At 37.1% G+C, this 27,053-nt stretch overlaps 1 protein-coding gene across 36 annotated transcripts in view; it reads right to left on the bottom strand.

The window, feature by feature from the left end:
- Window positions 1–1,665: 1,665 nt before the first annotated feature.
- The window catches only part of LOC100745387 (calcium/calmodulin-dependent protein kinase type II alpha chain), a 146,834-nt gene continuing 121,446 nt past the window's right edge, over window positions 1,666–27,053 (bottom strand). For 4 of the 36 annotated variants that reach the window (XM_024370098.2, XM_024370107.2, XM_024370101.2 and 1 more), the window contains 7 exons: window positions 22,628–22,684; window positions 11,855–12,013; window positions 5,905–5,967; window positions 4,158–4,233; window positions 3,617–3,711; window positions 2,862–2,979; window positions 1,666–2,475 (listed from right to left, as the gene is read on the bottom strand). In XM_024370098.2, coding sequence (XP_024225866.1) covers window positions 2,343–2,475; window positions 2,862–2,979; window positions 3,617–3,711; window positions 4,158–4,233; window positions 5,905–5,967; window positions 11,855–12,013; window positions 22,628–22,684 — 701 coding nt within the window. In that variant the 3' untranslated portion in view covers window positions 1,666–2,342. Of the gene's footprint in view, window positions 2,476–2,861; window positions 2,980–3,616; window positions 3,712–4,157; window positions 4,234–5,904; window positions 5,968–7,943; window positions 9,995–11,854; window positions 12,014–15,059; window positions 15,222–15,855; window positions 16,009–22,627; window positions 22,685–27,053 lie in introns of those variants that run through there. The other 32 variants (XM_024370110.2, XM_024370116.2, XM_012389837.2 and 29 more) reach the window with 14 other exon arrangements.

Here is a 27,053-nt window from a genome sequence, read left to right as displayed (position 1 = left end):
AACTTACGCGTCGCACCAGCCGCGAAACTGCCTTACGACGATGAGGTAACAACGTTTAAACATCGCTCTTCTCTCCCTCTCGGACAAGCGCGGATTAAGGGGGGAGCTGGGGGGCTATAGCCCTTGGCCTCATCTTTTTACGGACTTCGCTTTCAGGAAAAATACGTTTTATTTTACGACTATAACGACAAACTAGCTCGTTTATCTTAAGGAAAATTAAAAAAAAAAAAAAAATAAAAGAAAGAAAGAAAAGAGAAAGAAAATAGTTATCTTTCGAAAACGCATACTGAAAAATGTTTAATATAACTTATTACAAAATAAATTTTATTTCGCATTTACGTTAATTTATTTCACTTTAACCCCCCTCCCCAATTTTCTTTTTATAATTCTCCAACTATCGCGCGTAATCTCTATGTTGCGTATGGTTATACGTGTGTATACGCGAGCGTATGCACCGATCCAGATAATCATCTCTAGCGAGTAGCTTTCCTTGTTCGCCACTTTCGTCGAAAGCATATCATTCAATTCGAGCCCATTCGCTTCGAGCATACTCTCGACGCTCGGTAAGCGTACATACGGTATCGTTTATAATTACACGTTATCGTTTATTAATTATACTAACAGTTTGTAACTTTTATTAATCTCTTCTGCTTTTCATCCCTCCACTAATTACACACAAGATTTTCTTGGAAACAATTCGTTAAATAACTCTAACTTCCATATATATGTATATATATATTACTCCTCGCGAATTAAATAGAACGAACGAATGCGCGTTTTCGTACATTCGGTTAGAAATTATCAACGATACAGCAGGTACACTTTAGAAAATGTTTTAACGAACGCGTGTCTGTGTTTCCTTATTCATCGTGCGGTTTTACAAGAGAGAGCACGCGCGCGCGCGGATCTACTCATGGACTTCTCTTTTGGTTTGCCTTTTCTTTTTTCCCGGTGTGTCGTCGTAGCGAGAGACGAGAACGAAAATTAGAAGAAAAAAGTTACAATGGAAGATTGTTCTGTACAGCGACTATCGTACGAACTAAATACGCGTTGGATGCCGACGTGCCGGCGCCATCTCCTTCGTCGATCGCGCTATCTTCTCTCGCCGTGTGTGCCATTTCAACGATTATATTCGGTTCTCCGTGCAATCACCGATATATACTTCCGGTCTTCCATTCCCTGGTTAAACGCGTCCTTTCCGTTCGACGTTCACCGATGACCTTTCACGATGCTCGGCATCGATGCCAATGGAACACCGTTTCGCCCCATTTTCCATCTTTCCTAGATTTTCTTCCTTCTTAGATCTCGATTCTCTTGTCTTTCTGATCTTCAGGATTGCGTGACGGCTTGTTCTGTCCCTTCTTTCTTCTTGTTAATTTCTTATCTAAGGTATTTTTTATGGGTATTTTTATATGTGCTTATTCTTGTTTAGGTAGATCTTTGGATTCGATCCTTTTTAATTTAGGAAGTTGTTAAGATGGTTCCTCTCAAATATTAGACGAATATAGATGGAATAAAATTGTTCCTTGGTACTATACGATTTCCTTTTGGAAATTGAGACGGTCGTTTAGTTTTACAGATCTTATAGAATTATCTGTTTTCAGTCATGGTTCTTGTTTTTAAATTCTTTGCTAGTCTTTTATTCAAATCTCTCATGCCTATTGACGCCTCTAGAGACGTATTTCTACCATGTTCATTTTTTTTTTGTTCTTTCAAGTATCTGACAAGTAATCTTATACTACCGACGACACTTAAGAAGCCTTCAAGTATCTCAAACAGTACCCTACACCGATGAAACATCTTCATCGTACCAAAGACAGAACAGTGCTCTTCGTAACACGCAGCTCTCTTCTTCAGCTATAAAACTTGTCTCTTCTTTCTTCATCCTCTTCTTTTCCGAATCACCACGAATCCACGGAAATCGTTCCCTATCGAGGCCGATGCACAGGTCACGGTGCTTCGTGGTAAGTACGCTGAGCAGGTACTGAAGCGAGCCTCAACATATGTCTATCTTGACACTTTCTCGCTTTTCCCGTTCCCTTCCATTTTGTCGCGCTTAATACTAACTATACGCGTGTTCACGTGTCTACGTGTATGTACGTGTTCTATATGTGTGTATATTGTAGATCGATAAATAAATAAATAGATAAACGATCTTGTTACATATTTATCCATTTATCGGTATCGAGAGAAGTGTGTTTGGATTGAAGTGTGGAGTGTGCTCCAATCGCGTGTTCTTGCACGGTTGGTTCGTTCCACGCGTCGAGGCGATGAGCGTCCACCGACACATCGGCCCTTCTTCTACTTCCCCCCTTTATTCCTTTTTCCTCCGCCACCTTGATTTACTTATGACTGTAGGAGAATGGCGATGGCCCTGTGAGCATGCTTCGATGGAAATGCACGTTCTGCCATTTGTTGTCCCTCTTGTGCCACACGCGGCTCTCCTCGCTCTGGTGGGTATGCGCTACGCCTTGTCTGCAAAATACGCAATCACATGTTCATAGAATTTCACAAATTTGTCTATTCTTACTCGTATGACGTTTACAACGTGTTTTGTTAATGGTGAAGTTACTCAAGGGGATCTCAAATTGAATAACCTTAAGTTAATTATGAACGAATGAAGTAAGAAAGAAATTCGGTATAGGAGAAGATGTATGACAAAATATATAACGCACGGAGTAAAACACGTTTCATACAAATCCGTTTACATCTTCAAGAACATCTATATATAGAATAGATCTATGGAATTTCTATGAGAAATTAAGAATTGATCATTTTGATGAGTTTTTGACCGCACGTAAATTTCAAAAATAAATTCGGCGTACAGGAAGATGGTATGTTTGAAGACAACTATAACTCACTTGTCCATGTACTGTGTCAGTCTGACGTACGCGATGCACGCGGCGTCCTCGCCCAGCAGGTGCACGTGGGGGTTCAGGATCGTCGTGTTCACGGCTTTGCAGTGCTTCGCCAGAACTGCTATGTGTTTAAAAAGCAAAACGCTCGTTATTTGTGAATATACACGTTCGTTTATATACCACTGAAGCTGTCATTGATAAATTCAACGATAAAAAAGGATAAAAAAGTAAACCAAGCGAAAGAAGTGTCTTATTAATTTCCATTCGTATCTACGAGCATTTTATCGTTCATAATTGACAAAGAGACATAAGATTTTTCAAAAATCATAGAAAGAGATGTACATTTTGAAATTATTCTAGCATTGAACGAACAATATGAATATTCTAAAGAACGATATTAAAACACTTCTGTAACTAATATTTTGGTAAAAACGCTATCGACTGAAAGAAATTTTGTGCGTTCAGTGTTTATGCTAAACATAAAGATTCATAAAATTAATGGAAAGTGCAATAAGAAGCTGCATCGACGTGAAATTCGACGACCAATGCACCGATCGATCGGAGATTTTAACGCCTGGATAAGAAACGCGATTACACCGCGATTACGCCACGTTCGTACGGGGGTAAGAAAGCAAAGACATGACACGACATACAGCAATGAAGTGGAACAAACAAAACGGAGGTACAACGTAGACACAACGGTGCGGTGCTTTGTCAGCGCGGTACGATTAACAGTGATGCAAATGAGTCATAATTACCATTATCAAAGTAAAATTTGTGGAAATCCATTCCCTCGACTAAATTACCTAAAGCCTCTGGCTCGAACGCAGTCAGATGTGGATCACAGATTTTCCTGCAAGCGTAGGAAATATTAGAATCCGAATATTCTTCATTCTAACTTCATTGGGATGCAGTGAAAGCAGAATATCGATCAATCGATAATTATCGATAAAACAGTATCAACTATATTAAAATACAATTTTTATAATTAAATTAATTAGAAAAATTTATATGATGTCACCTTTTATATGAAAACGCAGTTTTCATTATTCTTTCATTACTCTGACAAATTTGTTCTCTAAAATTTTGTTAATATAATGATTCGTTTCATTTTTAAACTTTGTATCATAAAGAATCTCTTCAATGTCATTTTGACGCCATAATGAAATTTCTTTACTGACATTTTCACACTTTGATAAATTTTTTTCGTCACAATTTTATACCGTAATCAATTTTTCCAACGACTTCTCTTGCTAATTTCATATTTCCCCGAAATTTATCCATCATCGTGTCACTTACGTGTACGCCTCGAAATCTCCGATATTGATGCTCTCGATCAGCTGCTCGGTCATCTTGATGATCTCCTGACGGCGTGCTGGAATCGTCAACAGATTATCGATCTGTGGGGACGGCGCGATCGGCGCGCCCGATCGATCTCAACGAAAAACAAAATAAAATAAAACGATCAGGGCTCATACCGACACATCGTACGGCACAACAGTCACATGCACGAATCTTTATCAACTTCTACGTCCTACGCCAAAGACTTTCTTATCACGTACTTTCTTAATACGTAATATATAGGTATATATAATATACAACGATATATCACCCATTGGAGTCGTCTCAAAAATCAAAACGTCACATTACCTTCACGTATTCACATCCAACAATCTCTATCTCAACGACTCTTTTCAACTAATCAAAAATATTCTATCGTGATTCTATCAGACTCCAATGACAACGATCCTCAAATGATCTTATAAAGACAAATTCCTTCCAGACATTATATTACATCTTCAAAATATCTTCTATAGAATGTCGCTTAATACTATTATTCACAATAAAAGTATAATTCAGACCAGTTAGCAAAGAAGTTTATATAAGTGAAGATTATTTGAGACGATCATTTGAGAATCGAATTTTTATTCTCCAAAGTGAGCTCCCTTTTTCCATTTGATAAGCACCGATTTCCAAAAGAGTTATACCTTCATCGTGACCAAAGGACGAATACTTATCCAATAAAAAAAAAAAAAAAAAAAAAAAAAGACAAGAAGGACAATAAGAAGGAAAAAACGATGCAAACCGGTGCAATCTAGTCAAATGGAGGCGATCGAGCGTGTCTCGTCGTTGCACACGTCGTTTGAGTCAACTCGTTCTCCTAGATTCCATGGTCGCGTCGTTAGGGTCGTTCGATATGTTCGACGCGGCAACGACGAGAATTTCGAGGACCTGCGAAAATTCGTCGCACCGGCGACGAGAAAGAAAAAAATATCGATTGTTCGACGAGCTCGTCGAGGAAAAAAATGATACTGCCGTTGTTCTCTCGTTGTTCATAACCGCTAGAAGCTTCTTGGTTCCTTGAAGAGTAACTCCTCGATAACTGTTCCTTTTTTTCTTTTCATCATCCACAATCAATCGTTCGAATATAATTATCACGTGGTAATAATCTTCGTTTCCCTTTCACCCACGATATGGAAGATTTAAATGATCGAATGGAGAGCGCGAAGAACTTCCGCGCGAGTTTCAAATTTTATGAAAAAGATATATTCAACTTGAATTCCTAGTGGCGTTGCAAAAAATTCATAAATAAAAGCATCAATATGGTTAGTTGTACAATTAATTGATCATGATAACTTTGATCATTCTTCTAATTCGTAATTTCGTATAATACGATGAAAAAAAGCAAAAGAATTTTATTTAGCCCGGCGACCACCACCGTGAGCGTAACCACAGTGCCGTAACTACTCTACTGCGCATCAGAGCAAGCGAGACAACAGATATGTATAATACACGTTACGAAAAATTCGTGAAGTATGAAAAAAGAAAAAACAAAAAAAACGTATATTACTCAATGGCGTCCCGAAAAGGAAAGCGTTTCTCTCCTCTCGTATAGACGATATCGCTGATCTGTTCGATGATGGAGAGAATGAAATAGAGATATAGATAATAGACATAATCGATATATGTAGAATATAGATATAGAAAGAGAGAGAGAGAGAGAGAGAGATTTGAGAGATGTGAGTGAGATAGGTTCTTCCGTTACCTGAACACTGGGAGTTCGTCGAGAGCTGGCTGCAGGTCTTGATAGGACACACGATTCTTATTTCTACAAGCAATATATATATAATATATACATACACATATTTATATATAGATACCCTTCTTTTTTCTTAAACATGTGTGCTTTTCTTATTTGCTTTCTCTTTTTCTTTACTTTTAACAATTATACGGCTCGTTTATCGCAGCAAAATTCTTCCTGCGTGTTTCAAGCGTGATTTCGCGGAAGATTAAGGTCCGCGGGGCGATTACTTCCGGTTTTGTCGATCATGTTATCCGTTTGGGGTATCTCTCGTTCTTTTTTCCCAGTTTTTTCTTTTTCCTTTTTTCAGAAAAAGAATAATTGCAAAGAATTGTCGATTCGAACACTACTGATAGTTTTCCTGCTTTTGTTTCTTACTTTTTTATGATTTCGTATTTTTTAAATGATGTTGAGAGAATGATGTTGAGAGAAAAAGAAAAACGTCGCGGAGCTTAATCCCCGCGCAAGAGGATTAACCGTCTCCTCAGGTCCCATCTCGTCCTTGAAAGCATTTGCTCTTCTTGCTGCAACTTCTTCCCTCTTGTCATTCATTGCAACGTGTCTTTGAGATTCTTCGTTCTCGCTGGTATTTCGAGATTATCGTTTTCGCGACAGATTTTCAGTTTTGCTTTTGGTAAGCTTCTTTTCCTGACACTGTGCCACGTTAAGACGACGTGACGCAACGCGTTGATTTTGAAGGAATTCTCGAACGCATTTGAGACGCGCGATCTTCGTTACACTCGAGCAAGCGCGATCAGCTTGGCTGAGGAATCGGTGCGCTCGATTCTAGTGATCGAAACGATGATATCGCAAACGGTCGTTGTAAGCCATTGTTAGTATCTTACGATGCACCGTAGGTGATTCATCGATTTAATTATTAATCGACATTATTTGAATGATTAGCTTTGGAAGAAAATTTTACAGAACGTCGTAGAATATTTAATATAAGAATTTTTTTTCTATAATTTTCTATAATATCATTATAGAAAGTGACGTATTGTACTATTAGAGTAGTAATACAATAGTATTATAAAATGCAATATTATTTTATAATATTATTGTAGGATATTATAAAATAAAATTGCCGTAGAACAAGGATATTAAGTTTTTCCATTGAAATACAAATTTTGGCAAATATTCATGTACTCCAAAATTTATGAAAAAGTTACTTCATAATAATTAACGCGTATTAAATGTAGAACACATAATAAGGAATTTAAATTCGATTGAGAAAATATAACAAAAGAAAGTAAGAAATCGATTTCGAAGTAGTATTAGATTGTCAATGATCAGACATACGTTTCACACGATTCGTCCCTTTTTAAAATTCCAATTATTGTCAATGAATCACCTTATACGCGTGCACGTAATGCAGATGTGCACGCGAGATATAATATATCAGGTTTCTTTCACCTTCGGAGCGTAAGAAAAAGAAAGAAAAATAAAAAGTAATCGATACAAAAACAACGACACAATGGAAACGAAGATAGATACGCAGAACGAGATACGTAGCTTTTACAGCATCGTCAATACGACGATAAAAGCATATTGTCCCCATATGCATACTATATGTATGTTACGAGAAGCGTCCAATAAAAAAGTAGAAGCTTCGAACCATTTATAACTTGCACCTCCTACGCACGACATTCGTTTTTTATTTGTATCTTTTTAACAAAAAAAGGAAAGTAATTTGTTAGGCGAGAGACTGCTGCCCATTAAAAAAAAACATTCTTCTACCAGCAGACTAGCTTAAAGTAATGTAATTAACTACGAAGCCTGTCCGATAATTCGTTTCGTTTCTCATACAACACAACGTATCGGGTTTCACAAGTTTATTGGTACGTTCACAGTTTGCGCCTACACATGGATTACACGTGGATTTATAGCGTGGGCGACAGCCTAATTAATGTTTCTACGCGGGTAAAATATCATTTCTATGTCGATATTTTCGTATATTTCATGATTTATTGCCTAATCCTTAATAATACTTTTTCCTTGTCAATAACATTTGATCGATGACGACTCTTTAATGCATTCGAATTTGACGAAGAATATTTTCTGCATTAATCGAAATTATATTTAAATTAATAAAATTAAATTTACTGCGAAAGGGTACAAGGTGCTTCATTTACGAAGTAATTTAAACGAATTTTTACTTATTTTTCAGTGGACTTGGATTTGACAAAGGATGTTTCCTAAATCGATCGATGATAATTACACCTAATATCAAAGTTTATAAAACTCTTCATTATTGGCGAAGGTATTTTTCAGGCAAATCGAGCATCGAAAAGAAATGAAAATATTTCCTCGCGTGTTTAATATCATTTAGTTGTCAAAATTAAAAATCTACGAATCTCTAACGTGCCTACAATTTGTCTACAAGTAGGATACAGCAAATAATTACTGTGAACAATTCAAAGAATTATTTCAATAAATAATGTTTAACCTTCTTTTAAATCATCTAATATCTATTTAACCTTCAGTGTGAATTTTAGTACTAACAAAATATATTTGTAAAGCGTTTTAACATTTCTTTTATGGGGAAATGATATTTTACGGGCGCCTGCTTGCGCATTAAATTCTACGACGATATATAATACAGGGCGAGTAATGAGGGACGCACAAAGACAATTTCGATTCGCGAGAATTCTGTTCGGTTCGCATGCTCCGTCTCGTACAACGACGATTGTCAGAGCGTGTGTTTGTTCGATGTAAGAAAAGGGAGGAGGAAATATCTTAGAATATCGGGATTATTCATTTTTCACGAAGATTCTAGTAGTACGAAGGTCAAACGCTGCGAGACGTCCCTCCACGACGTTGCGTGCCTGTCGATGTGCTCCTTGTCCGATCAAAATCGATACTTACTACTTGCGGGATGCCGTCCAAAATAAAACTGTGACTACTCGCGACAGAAACCCCGTGACACGATGAAAATTGAAATTTTTACTTCAATTCTCATAAATGAGCTTTAGAATTATTGATAATTATATTATTATTGATGTTAATAATTAATATTATTAATAATTTGTCAATTATTGACAACAGTCTAAGGATTATTACGTATAATTCTATTAAAGATCTATGGAGGAAATTAAGGATAATTTTATCGTGTCACGGATCAATTCAACGAGGTCTACTAAGAAAAAAAATTATGGCATCCATAAACTGGGAATATCCAAAAAAGGAACGATTTTGAAAAAGCAAAACAAGAGACATGCGGAGAGCCTGTTCGCGACACCGTACGATTCTCAGAAACTTCTACAAAATTGATCTTTCACTAACAGTTTTCAATAGTTATATTCAACAAATTTTTCTCTAAGTCGGTGTCTATATTCAAATTAAAAAAACCATCTTCGATTCTTCTTTAACCATTTCACACTCGATGTCGAGTATATACAACGTTGCATACTTAATACTTTGATATGTTAAAACTAGTCTTCGATTTTACTGTTATGTCTTCTTTACAAGACAATTGTCTTTCTATTTGTTATAATTAAATTGCTCTAAATTATGTATTTACTTTAAGAGATTCCAAAGCGAAAACGCACAGAACACATGCGCTAGGCAAAAATACGTAAAATATTGAAAACGTAGTATTCGTTACGACGTTATGACGATTTCATTTCTTTATTATGCACAAAGACATAAATTTGCATAAACATTCGTCTTCTCGCAATGAATGAAAATACACAAATTTTTCCTACCGACTACGCGATTATTCGAGCTTGAATGGATCTTAATTACTTTTGAAAAGGTAGAAGAATCTCGAAGAAGCGAAAAAAAAAATTGGACAAAGTGAAAGAATCGAAGAAAAATCTTCTCGGTGGTGATAAAAGTTTTATCATTTGATCGTACAGCGTCGCGAGACTCGAAAAACTTCACGACAACAAGCAACACCGCTTAAGCTTCGAGCAGGCTTCCTCGTCCATCTTATTTTTCGACTTCTCTGCGACCTTACCGGCGTTGGTGTTCTTCTTACCATCTTCTGGGTCGCACCACTCGGCTTGACCGAGTGGCATATATCCAGAACCGCCCACGCGTCGAATCTCCAGTTCTGATATGTTTTGGTTCCATTTTTTGTTTTTTTTTTTTTTGATTTTTATGGTTTCATTCCAGATTCGTTTTGGAGTCGCATGCATTTGGAATTCAAGGCGGCATGCCAGCGATGCGAGCAACCGGAACATGCAGAGAAACACACACATGGGGAGAAGACGGGTCAACGAACACCGTTTCATGCAAAAATAAAAAGGGTGAAAAAGGGCTAAAAGGCCGTTTCCCCTCTGGCCAAAGCGGTATATGGCTCGGGTTGGTTGGCTGAGTATGTTGTATGGAGCTAAGCCGAAGAGATGAAAGATTAATGCATCGTTTTTGAGCAAAATCGTAGAGTCGGGGCAATTTAGGGAATTAATTTGTAACTTGACAATATCGAAGATCTTTTTGGCGCAAAGATGCGAAGCATCTATCAACGTTATGACTTTAGAAACAGAATCTGAAATAATTTGAATCATCTTTAGGTAAGTTTGAGCTACTTAAACGTCAATTGAAGTTATTCCAGACAATTTTGAGTTGTGTCACTTGCAGCTACCGAAAGTTTGAATTACTCTTAATTAAACTACTTTGAGATAGTGCGACTTTCAGTTACTTCTGATCGATTCTTCATCTAGTAGACTCAGTCTATGCAACTTTAGTTTATTTTTAATCAATTTCAGTTCGTATTACTTCGGGTTTTACGAGCTTGAATTTCTTCTAACCAATTTTGAGTCACTTTAAAACTAGTTTTAACAACATCAAGATAATTTCGGACCGATCTCGGGTTTAGACATTTTGGATGCGACTTGAAGGAACTGTGACGCGAGTTTTAATCACTTTGAATATTCGAGACTATGCTGATTCTATTGGAAGCCAATTGTAAAACACGTTGTCGTCGAATTTTAATTAACATTGACGTCAACTATTCGAAGAATTATCGAGACATCGAGTTTGGAGAATGTTGTGAGAACGTTGTGAGATACGTTTTTAGCGTGCTATTTGCCAATGTAACGTGAAAGTGTCTTCCATTTGCGAAATGGCAGCCTGATTTACAGGCTTCGCCGCGATAAATGCACTTTTGGCTATTACGGGAATCAATCAAGCCGCACAATGCGGCAGCAAGCGCGTTTCCGTACAATGAAATGCATTATCGGCGACCATTTCATTCAACGTGACACATTCTCTGCAATTCCATGGAACTCGATCGCGGAGAACTCAAAACATCCAATTTTCATTCGAAATCCTGGAAATTCATTAGCTCCGCGAAAGAAATTACCGAATCGTCACTTACAGTTCCTTTTCTCGCCTAATTTCTAACGAAATTAGAACGACCTTATTTAGTTAAATATTTGATTAACGATGCATTAAATAGAAATGATCGCCACTAATCAAAAAGATCCAAAAGTTGATAAAACTGAAAATAAAGAGGATGAATGAAAGAAAGCTTAGAAGAAAGATATATAACAAATCAGTGCTGTATTGTAAAATGGAGAATTTCTAAATGACGTTATTATATTCAAAATATTGGCAACCTCGAGCGACGAGTCAACTCGTCTTTTCCACTTAACGGATTCAAATACGTTTCTCGAAGGTAGGAAAAATAATAGAAATAAGACTTTCTCATCCGAATAAGAAAATTTAAGAAAGAAAAAGAACAGAAAATTAAAAGATTTTTGCTATGACTTTTGTACATAGGAAAATTAAAAAGAACATTCTTCCCGCGATAAGTCACATGAAAAATTTCATCTACAAATAGCACTGTTTTGTAATAAATAAATTGCGACAGTGGAATGGAAGAGTGAAAGCAGCATTGGTGTAAAGGGGAGAAAAATTGAAGGTAACCAGAGAAGATAGCCACAGTTAGAGGTGTGAAATGTATACAGACCGTTGTTCGATGAGTCGTAGCGTCGCGACGATACCATGGGCGTCGCCACGTGGTTGTTGCCGATGTAGACGGCCGCTGGCGAAGATGGTGAAGCGCCAGTCTGGCTGTTCTGGCTGTTGCTGCTGCTACCACTGCTGCTAGCACTTCCTGCGCTGCCAGCTAGTCATGCAACCAACCAACCAAAAGACGAGCTACTGTCAGCCTCCGAACAGCTTCCTCTCGGTCGCTTTTGGTCGCTTTTTTTCGTATCGTTATGATTCGATCGTTGCACTCTCGTATGTATTCAAATGCAAATAACTTTATCCAAATTATATTCAAATTAAGACAATCGTTTTAAGGGTAATTTTTAATAATGAGGATAAAAAATGGTACGTTCCAATGGTTTTATTTAACCGTTATAGCAGTATGTATCGAGGTTGATAATAGCGATAGATTTTAGGATAATGAATTTGAATGGAACGAATCAATAATAGAAGATTCATAATAGAATTCGATTGGATTTGCTTTAAAGTCGGGCAGCTTTATTATCAGAGGTAGTTATTCTTCGTGGGATACACCGAGGTTTCATTTGCAGAAATAGTAACGAATTATTGGATTAGATACGTAGATATTCGCGAACGTGAAAAGAAATTGAATATAATTATCATCAACGATATTAAGGAAATTAGGGTTCGCAGGAAAATGGTAATGTACCATTGGGCTAGGTTTATCGGTATACGCAAACGTAGAAAGGTGTCGAATATAATTATCATGGAAGATTTAAGTCTTTTGTAATGTATTACAATGAATAGGCAAATAAATATATAAAAATATAAATGAATTCTAAATATCTAAATGGTTGGGCAAGGTAAATATAAATACGAGATGGTGAATGTGAGGATAAAATTCAGGAGAAGCTTCGAACAGATATTTCTATTTAAATCAACATTTGCAAATTAAACTTCTACGAGAGTGCAACGAGCTGTCGTTGAGAGAATACCAAAAAAAGAGGAGAACGAGAGAGAAAGAAAAAAGAAACGGGTGGAGAAAAGAGATAAAAGAGAATAGGGGAGATAACAAGAATGAAAGAAAATTCGTAATCGGAAGCGAAATTGGCAAAATGCAGGCGTTTACGAGGTGGCTCGCGTGAACGAGCTTCGCATAGATCGAACAAACGAGTACAAAGTGTCAGACACTCTGCGATCGTTTCGATCGTTTCATCTAGATCAGACAGTACTAGGTGAAGCGTCGACGAGATTCCAATGAAAAAAGCGATGCTGAATGATCAGGCGAATTTTTCGTTGGACCTCGTTGAGCAATGATTTGATCCATTTCGATAGAAAAGGGAAGATTCGTGTGTATGTGTGCGTAATATCGAGAATCGAGAATTGGTGCTGTGTAACGTTCGTATCTATAGTGAAAAATGGCGGACGAAAATGTTAAGACGGCAAAAAGTGGCGGGGGGAGCGCAAGCATCAAAAATGGTTTGTGAATAAATCTAAGGCACGCGAAGCGTGAGAATATTCGGTAATTTGACTTCGACCAAGTACGTGGCCAAAAGAGATAAAAAATTGTAGGGGAGAAAAGAAAAGTCCAAGTCATGCTTCGACTCTAAGAGGGACTCACCGATTTCTGCCTAGCGAGTCGGTCTTCTGTCTTGTTTCTGCTTTGGTAAATTGTCTTTTGTTGTTTGAACGATACACGAGCTTAACGTTGTTCAATTTCTCAGTATAGTGGTTTAATGCTTGAGGGGCCATTTACATTTGAGAATTGTAAAAATCGATATCGTCGTTATTTTTGGTTATTTTCGTCGTTATTTAAAGGAGGATAATTAGAGAGAAGTTAGTTCTAACCAGATATCAGAGATCAATATAAAAAGAAAAATGAGGAAAACTTTCATTCGCTTAACATTGGAACTAATGATTTGTAATATATTGTATTAAATATACTATCTACAGATGATTGTGTTTAAGATAGTTTAAGGAAAATAAATAGATCAATTTACAATAAAAGTTATTTTGATATAATGCATGTTGTTAGCAATTATAAGAATGAAAAATGTTTCGTAATTCTAATGTTAAACGAATAATCTTACGAATCCTCCAAAACAATTGCGTTTACTTTGAAATTATTATTAAAACCTTTATTTAGAATAGTTTCATTCGAAGTTGCAAAATTTGGTCCTTTAAGCATTATGAAAGAACCACTACTAACAAAATTACCTTGAATCAAGGTATTGAAATATTTTTACAAAACTTTGCTCCTCCATGCATTGCTAAAAACATCGAGGAGCTTTCGATTCAGGCAGAAACGGTTTGACCGCGACAGAAAATCTTACCGATTCGTCGGGTAGGGCTCGTTGGCTGAATTTCAGTATCCTTGCCTCGTATCCTGCGCCACGAAGGCGCATTTCCGATAATAGCCGCAAAGGGAGTCTGCAATTTCGCAGGTCTCTGCTGGGACCGATCGTAAAGAAACTTTTATGCACCGATAAAAAAGAAGCAAAAACGATGCTTCGTAATATCGCAACGAGGGTTCGATTATTCTCGTCCCGTTCACATTCCTTTTGTACGTCATTTCGAATGCATAATACATAAAAAGTAGAAAGAAGAAAAGAAAAAGGGGGAGCACAAACGTTTTCTATTATTTTTCTACGATTCTTTCTTCGTTTCGTCGCACTTCATTCAGCATTTATTTACTTCGCTTTCTATGTGCCTGTATAGTTTCTTGTCTTCCATCTTCTTACTTTTTCTTCGTTCAACTCTGACATTTTTAATCGAGATTAGGTTCCTTCGTTCATTCGAACATTGTCGTGATTTTCTTTTTGAAACGAGTTTCGATTGGACAGGACAGGCTTCGTAGAAATTTATCCCTGACTTATGGATCCTTTGTTTCCTTTCTTCGACAATCGAAAGAGTGTTTAAACAGCAAATATCCCTTAATGTTTACTAATATTTTATACAGTGGATAAATTCAATTTTCTTAAAAGTAGAATTTTAAAGTTTGGAAATGTAAAGTTTGTGAGTACCAAAATAGGTGGACCTTTCGATCTATAAGTAAATTATAGATGAATAATTCCTTATCCTTGTTTTTATTCTTCGAACGATGAAATTTAAAGCAATCGACACTGGCGTAGGCAGAAGTGACAAAAACTTTTCTCCACCGAGAGCCGAAAGAACGGTAGAAACGCAAGGGCTAATGCCGGCGACCTTTTGTTCCGGAAACGCCATAAAAGACAAGAGTAATTATCCTTATCACTATGGCGCACGTAAAACGTTGAGGAGGGCACGGATATTACAAACTGCGGAGACATTAACCTTCTACTCTTCTCTAGCCAAGATTTTACGACTTTACTGCTTTTTACAGTTTATAGCTTTGACGATTGTAACTAAAATTTCGTTTCTTAATAATAGAAATTCAATTTCGTGAGTGACAAATGTATGTGAACTCTCTAAATTTCAGTAGACTAATCACAATTGATATTTTATATAATTGATAAAAATAATATACATATTTTTTGACATCTATCCTATTATACGATCGTATATCTCAGTTTATTTGGAATTTACGATGTTTTACAATTAACAATTAATAAGAAATAAATCGTTGAAAGTAACTGCGTTATTCACAATTCTATCGAAGCCCGATAGACTCCCGCGTCTCAAGTTCGGTTTAAATAAAAGTTGAAATGGTAATAATTGAAAAGATTTAAAAAATCCTCTTCGTAGAGGAAAATTAACAAGATAAGAAAACAGAATTTTTTACGCGAAGAAGAAACTCAAGATTAACATCAATGTAAGTATCTTCAATATAAAGTTAGAAATAAATATGAAGTCGAAATACATAACGTAATATTAAAGAAAAAATATAAAGTCTAACGCAATAAACGTTAACGCAATAAAAAAAAAAAAAATAAAAAGTCAGCCCCTTCGGTAATATAAAAAGATATAAAAGTTTGAAAGTCGTCTCGAAATCGATTCTACCGTACTTCCCTCTCGGTGCGCTCTCACCACCCGATTTACCTTGTGCTCCCTGTAGGAGTACCGCGGCTAATCCAAGGGGGTTTCCCTGAACCTGGTTCTGGGCTTGCTTGTTCGTCTGGCTCGCTGCCATTACCCTGGAGAACGCGGACACGGCAGCGGGACTGTTCGGAGGTGTGCCCTGGGAGGCGGGGCCTTTGTCGAAGAGTTCGAATCGTACCGATTAAAAATACGTCGAATAATTTTATAAAGGGCCAACCAACACCAGGATCATGTGGCCCAACTCAACACGAGATTCCACAGAAACAGCTTTAACGGGGACATTTAGCTAGACCGAGTCGCAATTGGGTCTATCGAGATTAGATCGGACGAAACCAGTTAGAAGACGATGGATTAGAACCATTTTAAATTAGTCTTATTCAGGGCACGTGGCTTTTTTGGAATTATTCAGAGCTTTTAAAAATAGAAGCGAAGAACGTGTTGATGATCAACACTTTTGCTGCCAAACTCATTCTCTCTTTTTGGGAAATTCTTTGCTTTATTAGAATTTTTATTGCACCTAACGTATTATCAAATTTCCAAAGCTCAGAAAGTAACAGCACGAAATATTTTCTTTTTAGGCGTGAAAACACGACAGCAATGATTATGCGACAGCGAGACAGCATCAGCGAAAGTGCTAAATAAGAGGATTAGTGTTAATGAAGATCGGCGCCAGGAGTTACGTACTGGATTTTGTTATTCGTTAAGCTTCTTTACGGCTTTTGGAGATAGTTAATATTATTAATTAATTAATTAGATAATATCATTAATTCGTGAGACAATCTTGTTAAAAGATGGCGATGACATCAAAATCACTCGACGAAGGTTCAGTTAGATAGAGTCACGAGTCAGTCTGTTAAGTGTTAATCATTCTTGCGTTAGAAGACGATGAACGACGATGTCCAAAAGGTAATATTGAAGAAGATTGTATGTGATTACGAACACGAATCAAACGAAGAACACTTCAGACGATGATTAGAATCACAAACACTTTCGTTAATAGAAGAGGTGGCCAACAATGAGAATCCCAAGACAACTGCGTTAAGTCAGTCTTTTTCTAGTGAACATCATATCATATATAGCCTTCTATATATATGTATATTATATACATTACTAGCAAAGATCTATTAGTGTACCTTCAAATTCTTTTTAAATTAACAATACTAAAATACACTTCAATAATCATAAATCACCCACGATATTCCTATGCACAATCTTCATCGAGTGTCGCGACAACTGACTCAACGCGTTTCTTCTTAATTCCACAAAATCTATCAAAAAAAGAACCAAAAATATATTCCAATAAATTTTCATCTCCTTCAATTACAACCAAAAGAAAATGGTAGAAGAAAAAAAATTGAGAGAAATACGTTTAGGCGATGTGAATTCCGTGGCCTTTCGTTTCAGCCTCATCTGCAGTGCGTTCGAGAAGCGTGACACGAGCGCGTTCGAGCGAGTTAACAAACGAATTCCAACCGGAAAACTGTGGCCACCGGCGTGGTAGCAGCAGCGACCTTTGGCTAAGTAGAACGAGAATAGTTACGCACAGTCACGATAGATTCCCGTCCGACATAGACACGGTTTCGCGACTGAAAATAGATCCAGAAAGGCTGGCTGGCGATCGTGACCTAACGTACGTCCGATTCGAACAGAGTCGGAAGTTCGTTTTCGCGTGGGACGTCGCCATTAATCATCCAACAGCCTCGGTATATACCCCTCGAGACGACCAGAAACCAAATCGTCGATTTTAAGAATGAAAATCGCCATTCTCTGGCTATAGCCACAGATCGTTGTGTCGTTGCCAGATATATGATTGGTTTCACCTGTTTGTGAAGAAGGATTCTAGACCTAGCGAGAATTTTTGGCGCATCATCGACGCGTTACGAAATTTCGAAAATGTCTTCAGAGGCTTCAGAGGACGTTCTAAAAGGCCGGACTTTTAGATTTGCTTTGAAAGAGTGACTGGGAATGAAAAGCCGAACAAGATGGATCGAAGTTTGTTGGACGAAATTTATTGGAGGTACATGTTGTTTCGCAACGATCATGGTGCACGATGAATCGTGTTGTAAAGACTAAAAGCTTTTTTCAGTTGTTGAAATAAAAATGTGTAAAGCAGGAATAAAATAAATTAATAAATATAATAATTCTTTTACTAGAACCGTCGATTAACTGTCTGTAAATAAAAAATAATGCTAAAATTTCAAATAACTGACTGATAAACTTTACAAAATCCAAAATTCTATAAAAATTCCCACAATTTTGTACCTATTGAGAATATGTTTATACATTATGAAACCGCCTGTACATCCAATTACGTACATCTTAAACAAACATCCACCGATTCACGATTATTTTGACAAAAAGATTCAAAGAGGAGAGCCCCATCAACGTTCCTCCTAGCGTAATAATCACACAGAATAAGTCCAAGGCTCACCATAATTATCAGGCTGCTTCGATGAACCCGGCAAGCCAGCGGTGACCGACATTTCGAAGACTTCACCTACTGTCCCCTCCGAAACGCATTTATCACTATCACTCTCGAAACACACTGCTTTTCTTCCCTTTTTCACCGAAGTATCGAATAAAAGCGCAAGGTTTGCAATCGTAAAAAATCACAAGAGAGATATAAACGATGCTTTCAAAGGCCCTCGGTTGCGCGCGAAAGGGAGGAAAATTGAAGATCGACTCGATTTTATTGCGCTCCGCACGGCCGGCTTCGAGGATGGCCGAACGAACGACGCGAACTGCTGCCAATCTATTTTCAAGCGGTGCCAAGCGGTCAGGTATTTCCGTTGACAGCGCGACACGCGCGTTCGGACGAGTTTACTGCGAAGATTTCACATTTTCTCGCTGGTCATCGCCGCCATGCAAAATTCCATATCTGTTTCGGCCAAAATCGTCGACATCGTAGACTTTCCCCCATTTTCACGATCCACTGTGCCGCTGACGTTCCAGCTGTAGTCCAGGTTTAAAGATTTTGGCTGCTCAAGGTCACTATAGGTTAGTATAGGGGTGACGAACTGAGGCGGCCTACGTGCGATCTTTGCTCCTACTTTCTTGGCTCACAGAGTCGTAGGAAAATTGTCCTCTATTATTCTACACGCTACGATTCTACACGATGTAACGCAAATATTACTGTAACTATAGAGTTTCGTTTGCTATCCCTTTCCCTCTGAATCTAATTGGAAGATATCTGATTCCATTTGCGATTCCATTTTCCGATTCTAATTTAGAAATTTATCGTTCTAATCGAGAGAATTCGTGCAGTTTGTCATTAAAAAGTTCGTCACCTCTACGTTAGAGAAACTTAGTCGTTCACCCCCACTATGGTGCTCGAATAATTTGCGAGAGTGGGGGGTCTGTTCGAGCCATGGTGGGGAGAGTAGCCTTGAAACTCAGCTGATTTGAAACGGACTATATTCGTCTCTATCGCTTGGTTAACTAATTCTGTTTCGTAAGAACGCAGGTATAAGGCACCGTTAATATTAAATAATAGCCTAAAGGTATATTTGTATGCAGCGTAAAGTGTCTGTGGAGACGAGATCATAATTCTATAGCGTTTCTATACGACAATTCGAAGTGTCTTTGAGCAGTCATAATATTTGAGCCTGACTATAGCTAAGATCAACTGTTCCAGTAAACTCTAAAGAGATCAATCACGTGACAGGAAGAACTTCAAATGTTCAAATTACAGAATGACATCTAGATGATTTGCCTAATCTAGAAAAAAATCTGCTTTGTGAGGGTCAAGTTTCCTTGATTGAATTACATGTAATAATTGTTGAGAGACTAGTCGATAATGGCGGATACGTATTCATTCGCAGAAGAATGATAACTAATGCTGCTCGAATTATCGAGCCACCCAACGCAAAATGCTTTTGGTGACTACAATGGAGGGGAAAAAGGAAGAAGAGAATTTCTACAAGATGATTCTCGTCTAGGTTTATGATCAAACGATTAAGCAACTTGGGAACCCAGGCTATCTATTCGATCAAAACGCAAGCCGACTAAAATTTGCTAAAGCTTACGATGCTGGATCTACTTATCGTTCAATGTTGTCAAGCTGCCACAGACGTCTCTTCCAAGAGGCTCTCCGTTCCTGACCAAATTTTTTCGTCACAATATCATCGTGACGGGGTACACAACTCTAATTACGTTGCTTATAAACGAATCATTTAAAGTAAAATAGTAAAGAAAGAAAAAGATAAATAAAGACAGCCAGCTGCTCGATATGGTAACAGTATAAGTATACATATATATATATTTCAATTTCCTAGACAGCATAACGTTCGTAACAGCGCAAGAACAACAATTCCTACGAAACAATGTTCTAACATTTGCTAAAACAATATATATATAATATAAATAACAATGACGCGATAAAATGTGTCGTAATCGAGATATCGCGACAGTTTTCTATAGATTGTTCTACTCGCCTCGAGCAGTAGATCCACTAGATGTCTGATCAGACGTCCTCGAATACTAATTTTCTCGTCGCTACCATCGGTTGGCGTTCGCTTCTTCCAGCGTCGTAATCACGCTCTAAATCGAGCGCGAATTTACACACATGGGTGGAAACACAAACAAGGGGAAAACGTGAACGAAAACCCCGGCGCTTTCGTTTTCATAAGATCTGGACCTCCGATTCATTTTATTCAAGAAGGGAATCGCGTGACTTGTTACATAATTTTGATTCAATTTTCACCGTGGAGATGGCTACAGAGATTGTTGGTTTATTTTCAATGGTTTGTGAAATATAGGCTGTTTTGTTTAATTTTATTATCGGTGACAAGAATAAATACAGTAAGCGTTTGGCAATGTGAAGATTTAGTTTCTTCAAGATTATTTTGAAGGTTATTCTACGTCACATTAGAAAATGAAAAAATTGATAAAATATGGATATTCATTCTGGGAATAATTTTCAAGGTATCTTTATCAGTGAAAACAGAAACAAATAAAATCTTCTTCTTCAAATAATTGAAATAAAACCGTAGCTAGTATAGTTCAAAGGGTTGATATACTACGCTATCAAAATTCTACTCGAATAAAAATATCTCAAGCTCTCCTATCGCGTTCACAAAACGTCTCTCTCTTCGATTTTCTGTCCTAATTTATCAAATCGCTAATTTATCGATCACAGAGTTCCGAACACTAAAACTTTCATTAGAAAAATTTCACAAACCATTGCCAAACATGAACAATCCATTTCCAATTTAACTCTTCATCCCCCAAAAGTTTCATCAAACTAATCAACGGAATCATGCGAGATCGCCTTCGAATGTACATAGACAAGCCTTTTCCTTTTTGTTTTTATCAAGACATCAAAAGATATACACACACGCGCACGTTTACACGGACATCGTCGTGCAGAACGAAGAAAGGGAAGAAGGGACGATTTCTGATCTCCCATGTGGTAAAGGGGGCTATGATTAACTTGCAGACCGATCAGAGGGGAAGCAAACGCACGCAACGGTCCTTATTAGTTCGTGGAACGAGAGGAGGCTGGAGAGACGGTAAATCCGAAGTACGAGTTAGCGGAAGCTGGAACAGACAGGATGCAAAAGCTCGGCTCGAAGCTCGTCACTGAGCCCCTCGTGGCCATTGGCTTCCCCGGTTCGTCGCCCTTTTCCGGTCCCCTCTCGCTGTAGAACAAGGGAAAGCTCGTGGAAACGTGAGGTTATCGGGGGCTTCTTGCTGTTATTTGGAATAGGCAATTAGCGTATTTCTTCTTTAGCGGATTCAGTAAGACTTTTTGTGTCTTTTCTTTAGTACACATTCCAGTGTATTTATTATTCGGTGCTTAAATCGTGCTATATTAAGAAATTGATTTTCTAGCGAGAGGGAACCTTCGAGGTGCTGGATGTTTCATCCTTCTCATCGAGTTTGGATAAAATCGGATCTATCTTTCTTTGAAGAAAATTTCATGGAACCTTCTTTACCTTTTTTAAAGAAATATAACTTGTTTGTACATGTTGACGCTACAAAAATAAACGTTACTTGTGTCTTTAAAATATTCGTAGCTTGTAACTTGTGATTTACAGAATTTTACTAAATATTTTAATAGTTTAGTTGTATAAAACAGCTCTGCCATGTATATATTGATTAGGCTATATTACAAGATATTGCATTTTTTTTAACCCTCAGCTTCGTCGAATCATAGGTCATTACGACGATTGGTTTAAGCTTGAGTTTATCGGAGCAAAGGTTACTCTAAAACGATACTTAATCCAACATTAATTTGAAACTAATAGAATTAAAAATTAAGTAACTCGGTCTAAAATTATTGTATTTTCCAACAGAGCAATACTGTTTGAGACTCAAAATGCAATATGCACGAACAGAACAGTAGCGATGAAAGGAATTGACCAAACTATAATTCGTTTCTGTGTTTCACATAAAATTATCCTTTAATAAAAAAGAAGAAAAAAAAAAGAAAGCAAGATTTTCTAGAATGCTATGTTACGTTACAAGTCACTGCATTTTTATTAAAAATACAACGCACAAAAGAACAGTAATGGACAACGAATTGGCTGAAGGTTAGGGGACCGGAAGCCACAGAAGCAGCTTCGGTCACGCGGCTCCAGCGACGCGAACGGGAGAAGCCAGTCTGAACCGGAGGACGTCTACACGTAACACACGTGGAATATATACGTATATATATAATATATATATGTAAATCTAGACGGAGGTACGTAATATATGTATACACATGAACACGAGACGTCGAAACGCGCGTTATGTACACGTTTCTCGGCCTTCGATATGCAAGGTTTACCTTCGGGTTCTTTGGCAATGACCGTGCTGCTCCGGTCGACGACGCCCTTCTTATCCTCTGTACAACAATACACACATACATCACGGATATGCGACTTTTGTTCTTCTTCTTTTATGTAAAAAAAAAGCCTATTTTTATGCATTCTTTTTTCGTTGCTTCTCTTTTCGCTTTATACAAAGACTAGAGACCAGCCAACGCGCGTTAATTTTTAGCTAAGCTGATTCTTTTTGTTATTTTAATCCTCGTGGCACTTGTGTTTGAGTTAACCAGAAAGCTCCTTATTCTTGGGAAATCTTTTTTTTATCGAAGAAAGTTTTGTTTGGTTCGAGGTATTTTTTACGATATTTCTCATGTTCTTTAATTTTTCGTTACAAGTCGATTACAATTTTTTACCTCAGACTTTTTTACATCGTTAAGAAAGATTTATTACTCTTGTCAGCCTTGCAGCGCCGTTTCGGTCATTTTCGATTTCTTTCTATTCTCCTATGAAGAAGTTCTTCATTTTAGAGGTTCCTATTCTTCCATGTCTTATTATAAAAATTCTATTCTATTAAAATTATCTTTAACTATCTTTATTTTCTATTAAATTTACCAAGTTTGAGGAAGACGTAAAAGACTCGCCATTAATACGTATGATATCTTTTGTCAATGATTATCTTGAAATATCAAGAAGTCTTCCTTTTGTTGAAACGAAATCTAAAGTTGAAAAATAAAAGTTCGAGAATTATTGCAAGGTTAAGTACTCGTTTCCGCGATCATGTCGATGATATTTTTGCTTCCGTGGTACGTCGAGTATCGACGTTGCATCAATGTTAAGCTCAAACTTCTATGAAATTTATTTACCTTAATTACGAAAGTTTTCTATGAGAAAGAGAGAGGAAGAGTTCTAGCAATTGCCTTTTTAGTTACAAGTAGATCGCAAACTCTGAAACATCGAAAACGCGTCGACGCTTCCTTTAAATCTTACTCCCGTCGCGATAATTAGTTTCACGTAAGGAAAACAAGCTTCGTCCCGCTGTGTTCGCCACCAACGATTCTCTGTTAACAAATAGTCACGGAGAATCAGAGGTAGAAACTTCATCGGCGAGGAGCATGCTTCCTTTGTTCCTTAGAAGGAATTATTCTGCTTAAAGAGCACGATGTCGACGGCTTTGGCGCAAAGGTGATTCATTAAAGAAGGAAAACTTTCAGCGACGGCAACACTCTGTGTCCGATTTCACGCTCAGTACCTCAATTTCTTTTATCCTAAGAATTTTAACAGAGCAAGGAGTTATTGCTTTCTGGATCGCTTTGAGACAAGTGTCACGATTTTATAAGATACTTTGATCATGGGTTTTCGCTATTTGCAAAATAGCTGGACTCCGTGGCTGTTGATATGAAGAGAAGAAGAAAGAAAATATTATTAACGGACAGATGTACATGGAGCTTGGACGCACGGGTATCCGATTTCAGAAAGCTTGACGTACCATCGAACGCGATTTCTTTGTTTATCTTTCTTACATCTTTTTATTCAGAATAATTAAAATCGCTCTAAAGAAACCGAATAAAGAATTACTTATGGTTTTAAAAAATATTCTCCAGCGGATCTATAAATTTTAGGATTCGTAATTTAAGGATTCGTACTATATATTCTAAGAATATCGTGCAATTTATCCCAAAGGTCAGGTCAGAAGAATTTTTCGAAACAATTATGTTGAATAATTTGATAAATATTGCTCGAGTTCGATGCAGTCGTGCCAGTAAATGTACAAGCTGACATTCAAAGCGATAAACATTCAGTATAACAAGCGTTTAATACAAAAGCAATTTTCTTCTTGGTATTAATCCATCCAAAAGTTTATTTCTCTTTTATTTGATAAATGCCACAGAGTTCCAGCTAGTTCACAGAAATCGATGCTCTAGCTACGTAAAGTGGTAACAAGGTACTTTCTAGCTTATTTAATCTCTAAAACGTAAGCTAACGGAAGATGACAATGATAAAGATAGAGAGATAAAGTGAAATAGAAGTAGACAAAAAAAAGTTATATAGCAACACCGAGCGTATTTATTCGGTATGTCCATAACTTAGTCTCTCGATCGAGTATCATATATCGAGATCTCAAAATGTCGTATCGACTCGGGTTCTCTTGAAACACAGGGGTTCGGGCAAAGGGAAGAGAAAGGGGACGTGCGGTGGCGATCATACGATTGAAGAAAAAGAAAAAAAAAATATATATAAGTCGATAGTCATTCGTGTCGAAGAATTAAGGGTGGTAAAGTGGGTCTTGAGAGTTAACTTTTGCCTTCTGGCACCCAACGATTGAAAAGAAATTGAAAAGAAGACATTCTTTTTCAAATTTTTATCAAAATTTGTGATATAGAATATAACTAAGATTAAGCCTCTTAGGAATTTTTCTAAGGTTCTAAAAATTGGTCAATTTTTCAGATATTTATATTTTCCAATTGAGAAAAAATTGTAAAATTAATTATTATACATTTATATTATGAGAGAAACAATTTGAAACATTTCTGGAAATGTAGAATTATTGTATCTCTAGATCTGTAATCGTAATTCCAGAATTCTGGAATTAATTTATATTTGTGAATTGTACTTGTGAAATATAAAAAAGAAACGCACACGAGTGGAGATATCTTTAAACGTACGGTCTTTCCTACATCAATTCCTGTAACTGTAAAACATTTCTATATCCATAAGAATTCAGATTCTATAAAATTCTATAAAGTACCGATCGTATCATCGCCTTCCAGCTTCAACTAACTTTCCAAATCCACTATTGCACCAAAATAGGGAAGAACCAGGATCAAAGCGGATAATCCAGGGTAAAATAATTGAGATAAGGTGCCATATCAGAGGGTGCAGTTCGGTGGCGAACGTGCAAACGTCGACGAAGATTACGTGAAAATCCATCGTTCTCCTCGGAGGACACAAACAATTGCATCCAATAAAACAAGACACTTTCGTAAGTATATAAAAGAAAAAGACAAAGGTAATGAAAAATCTTAACAATCAAGAAAAGACCTGGTGGATTAATATGTAATAAATCCCTGGAGAAGTTATATTGCTCGAAAGATCAAGGAGCATAACAATTCTTACGAGATTTATCTCTTATATATAATATTATATCTAGCAAAACGAGACAGAAAAATGGCAGCCATAATAATATAAGGGATAAAAGGGGAACATAGACAGACAGAGGAAAACAGACAAGTTGTTGCTCGTTGTAGAACATAAACGAGCTCGAGACTCGGCATAGAAACTATTTTATTTCGCCGAGATATTATCGTCGAGCTCCTTCGAATTTCAAAGAGAAGCAAAAGGGGCAGTGAGGAATTTGGTTTCATTTCATTGGTTATTTTTCACTTCGTTTCTCGGACTGAGAGCGTGACACTTAACTTAGAACACTTAACTCTTAAGAAGGTTTCTTTAAAGATTCTTAGTCATTTGATAGGTTTGTAAAAGGTTTCTGGTATAGAGGACATTTTCGATGATTATTTTGCATTCTTCTCGAAATATTCTGTATCTAAATATTTTCTTTAAATATTCTAAGTATTCTATATTTGTATTCTATTATTTTGAACTTGTACACTCGACTCGGCATCCGAGAAAGCGTGGGTGTCGATGCACAGGCATGCAGACAAAACGAAATAAGACAGGCACGCCCAAGAAGCAGATTGGTTTCATGCTTTTGCGAGGGGGTAGAAGCTTACAAGCGGAGGCGTAAAGTGGTTCTTCGATATTGGGGTTGTTCTGTTTTATTAATATTTTCTGGAGCGATGAAAATATAATACCTGTGTTACAAAATACAAATATTATCATTAATATTCCTATTATAAATTTTATTCGTTTTTCTGAACAATGGTTACGATGTTTCGGGTATTTTTATTTAAAATAGCGTCTTGAAGAAGTGAGTAAAAGCTCGTATACGGAAAAGAAAGCTTTTGTGGTAGAAAAAAGGTGTGTTGCTTCAGACATCTAGAAACAAACAATGAACTTGGTACTGTTCAAATTCGTTTAAAGAAATGTTCTACCTTTTGACAGATAATATTTTCCTCATACTCGATATTTTCTCATTCTCAATGGAGCTCTTCAAGTTCCATAATAGAGTGAAGAATGTCCATTCTGATGCCGTAAACATCGATAAAACGAAACAAACCCAATGGCGAGAACGATTTCTCGCCTCGTTGACGGGTATCGTAAAAGCGAATGCAAGCCATGCGAAACATTGCGCGAGAACGTGAAGTGAGTGTAGAAACGGCTGAAGGTATAGAGAGTGGCAAAGAAAAATGGGGAAAACGAAGAACAGGCAAGTCAGTGATGGTGTTCATAAATCCATAACACCGGTAAAATAGTGATGGTAAAATAGTGTACTTTTCTATTTTTTTTTTTTTTTTTTTTTTTTTGTGGGGGGGGGGGGGTTTTTTTTGT

The sequence above is a fragment of the Bombus impatiens genome, unplaced genomic scaffold (genome assembly GCF_000188095.3).
Source record: "Bombus impatiens unplaced genomic scaffold, BIMP_2.2 scf_0665, whole genome shotgun sequence".
In the NCBI taxonomy this organism is placed as follows: Eukaryota; Metazoa; Arthropoda; class Insecta; order Hymenoptera; family Apidae; genus Bombus; species Bombus impatiens.
The sequence above is the reverse complement of the archived record's forward strand: the minus strand, read 5'-3'. Positions and strand labels throughout refer to the sequence as shown.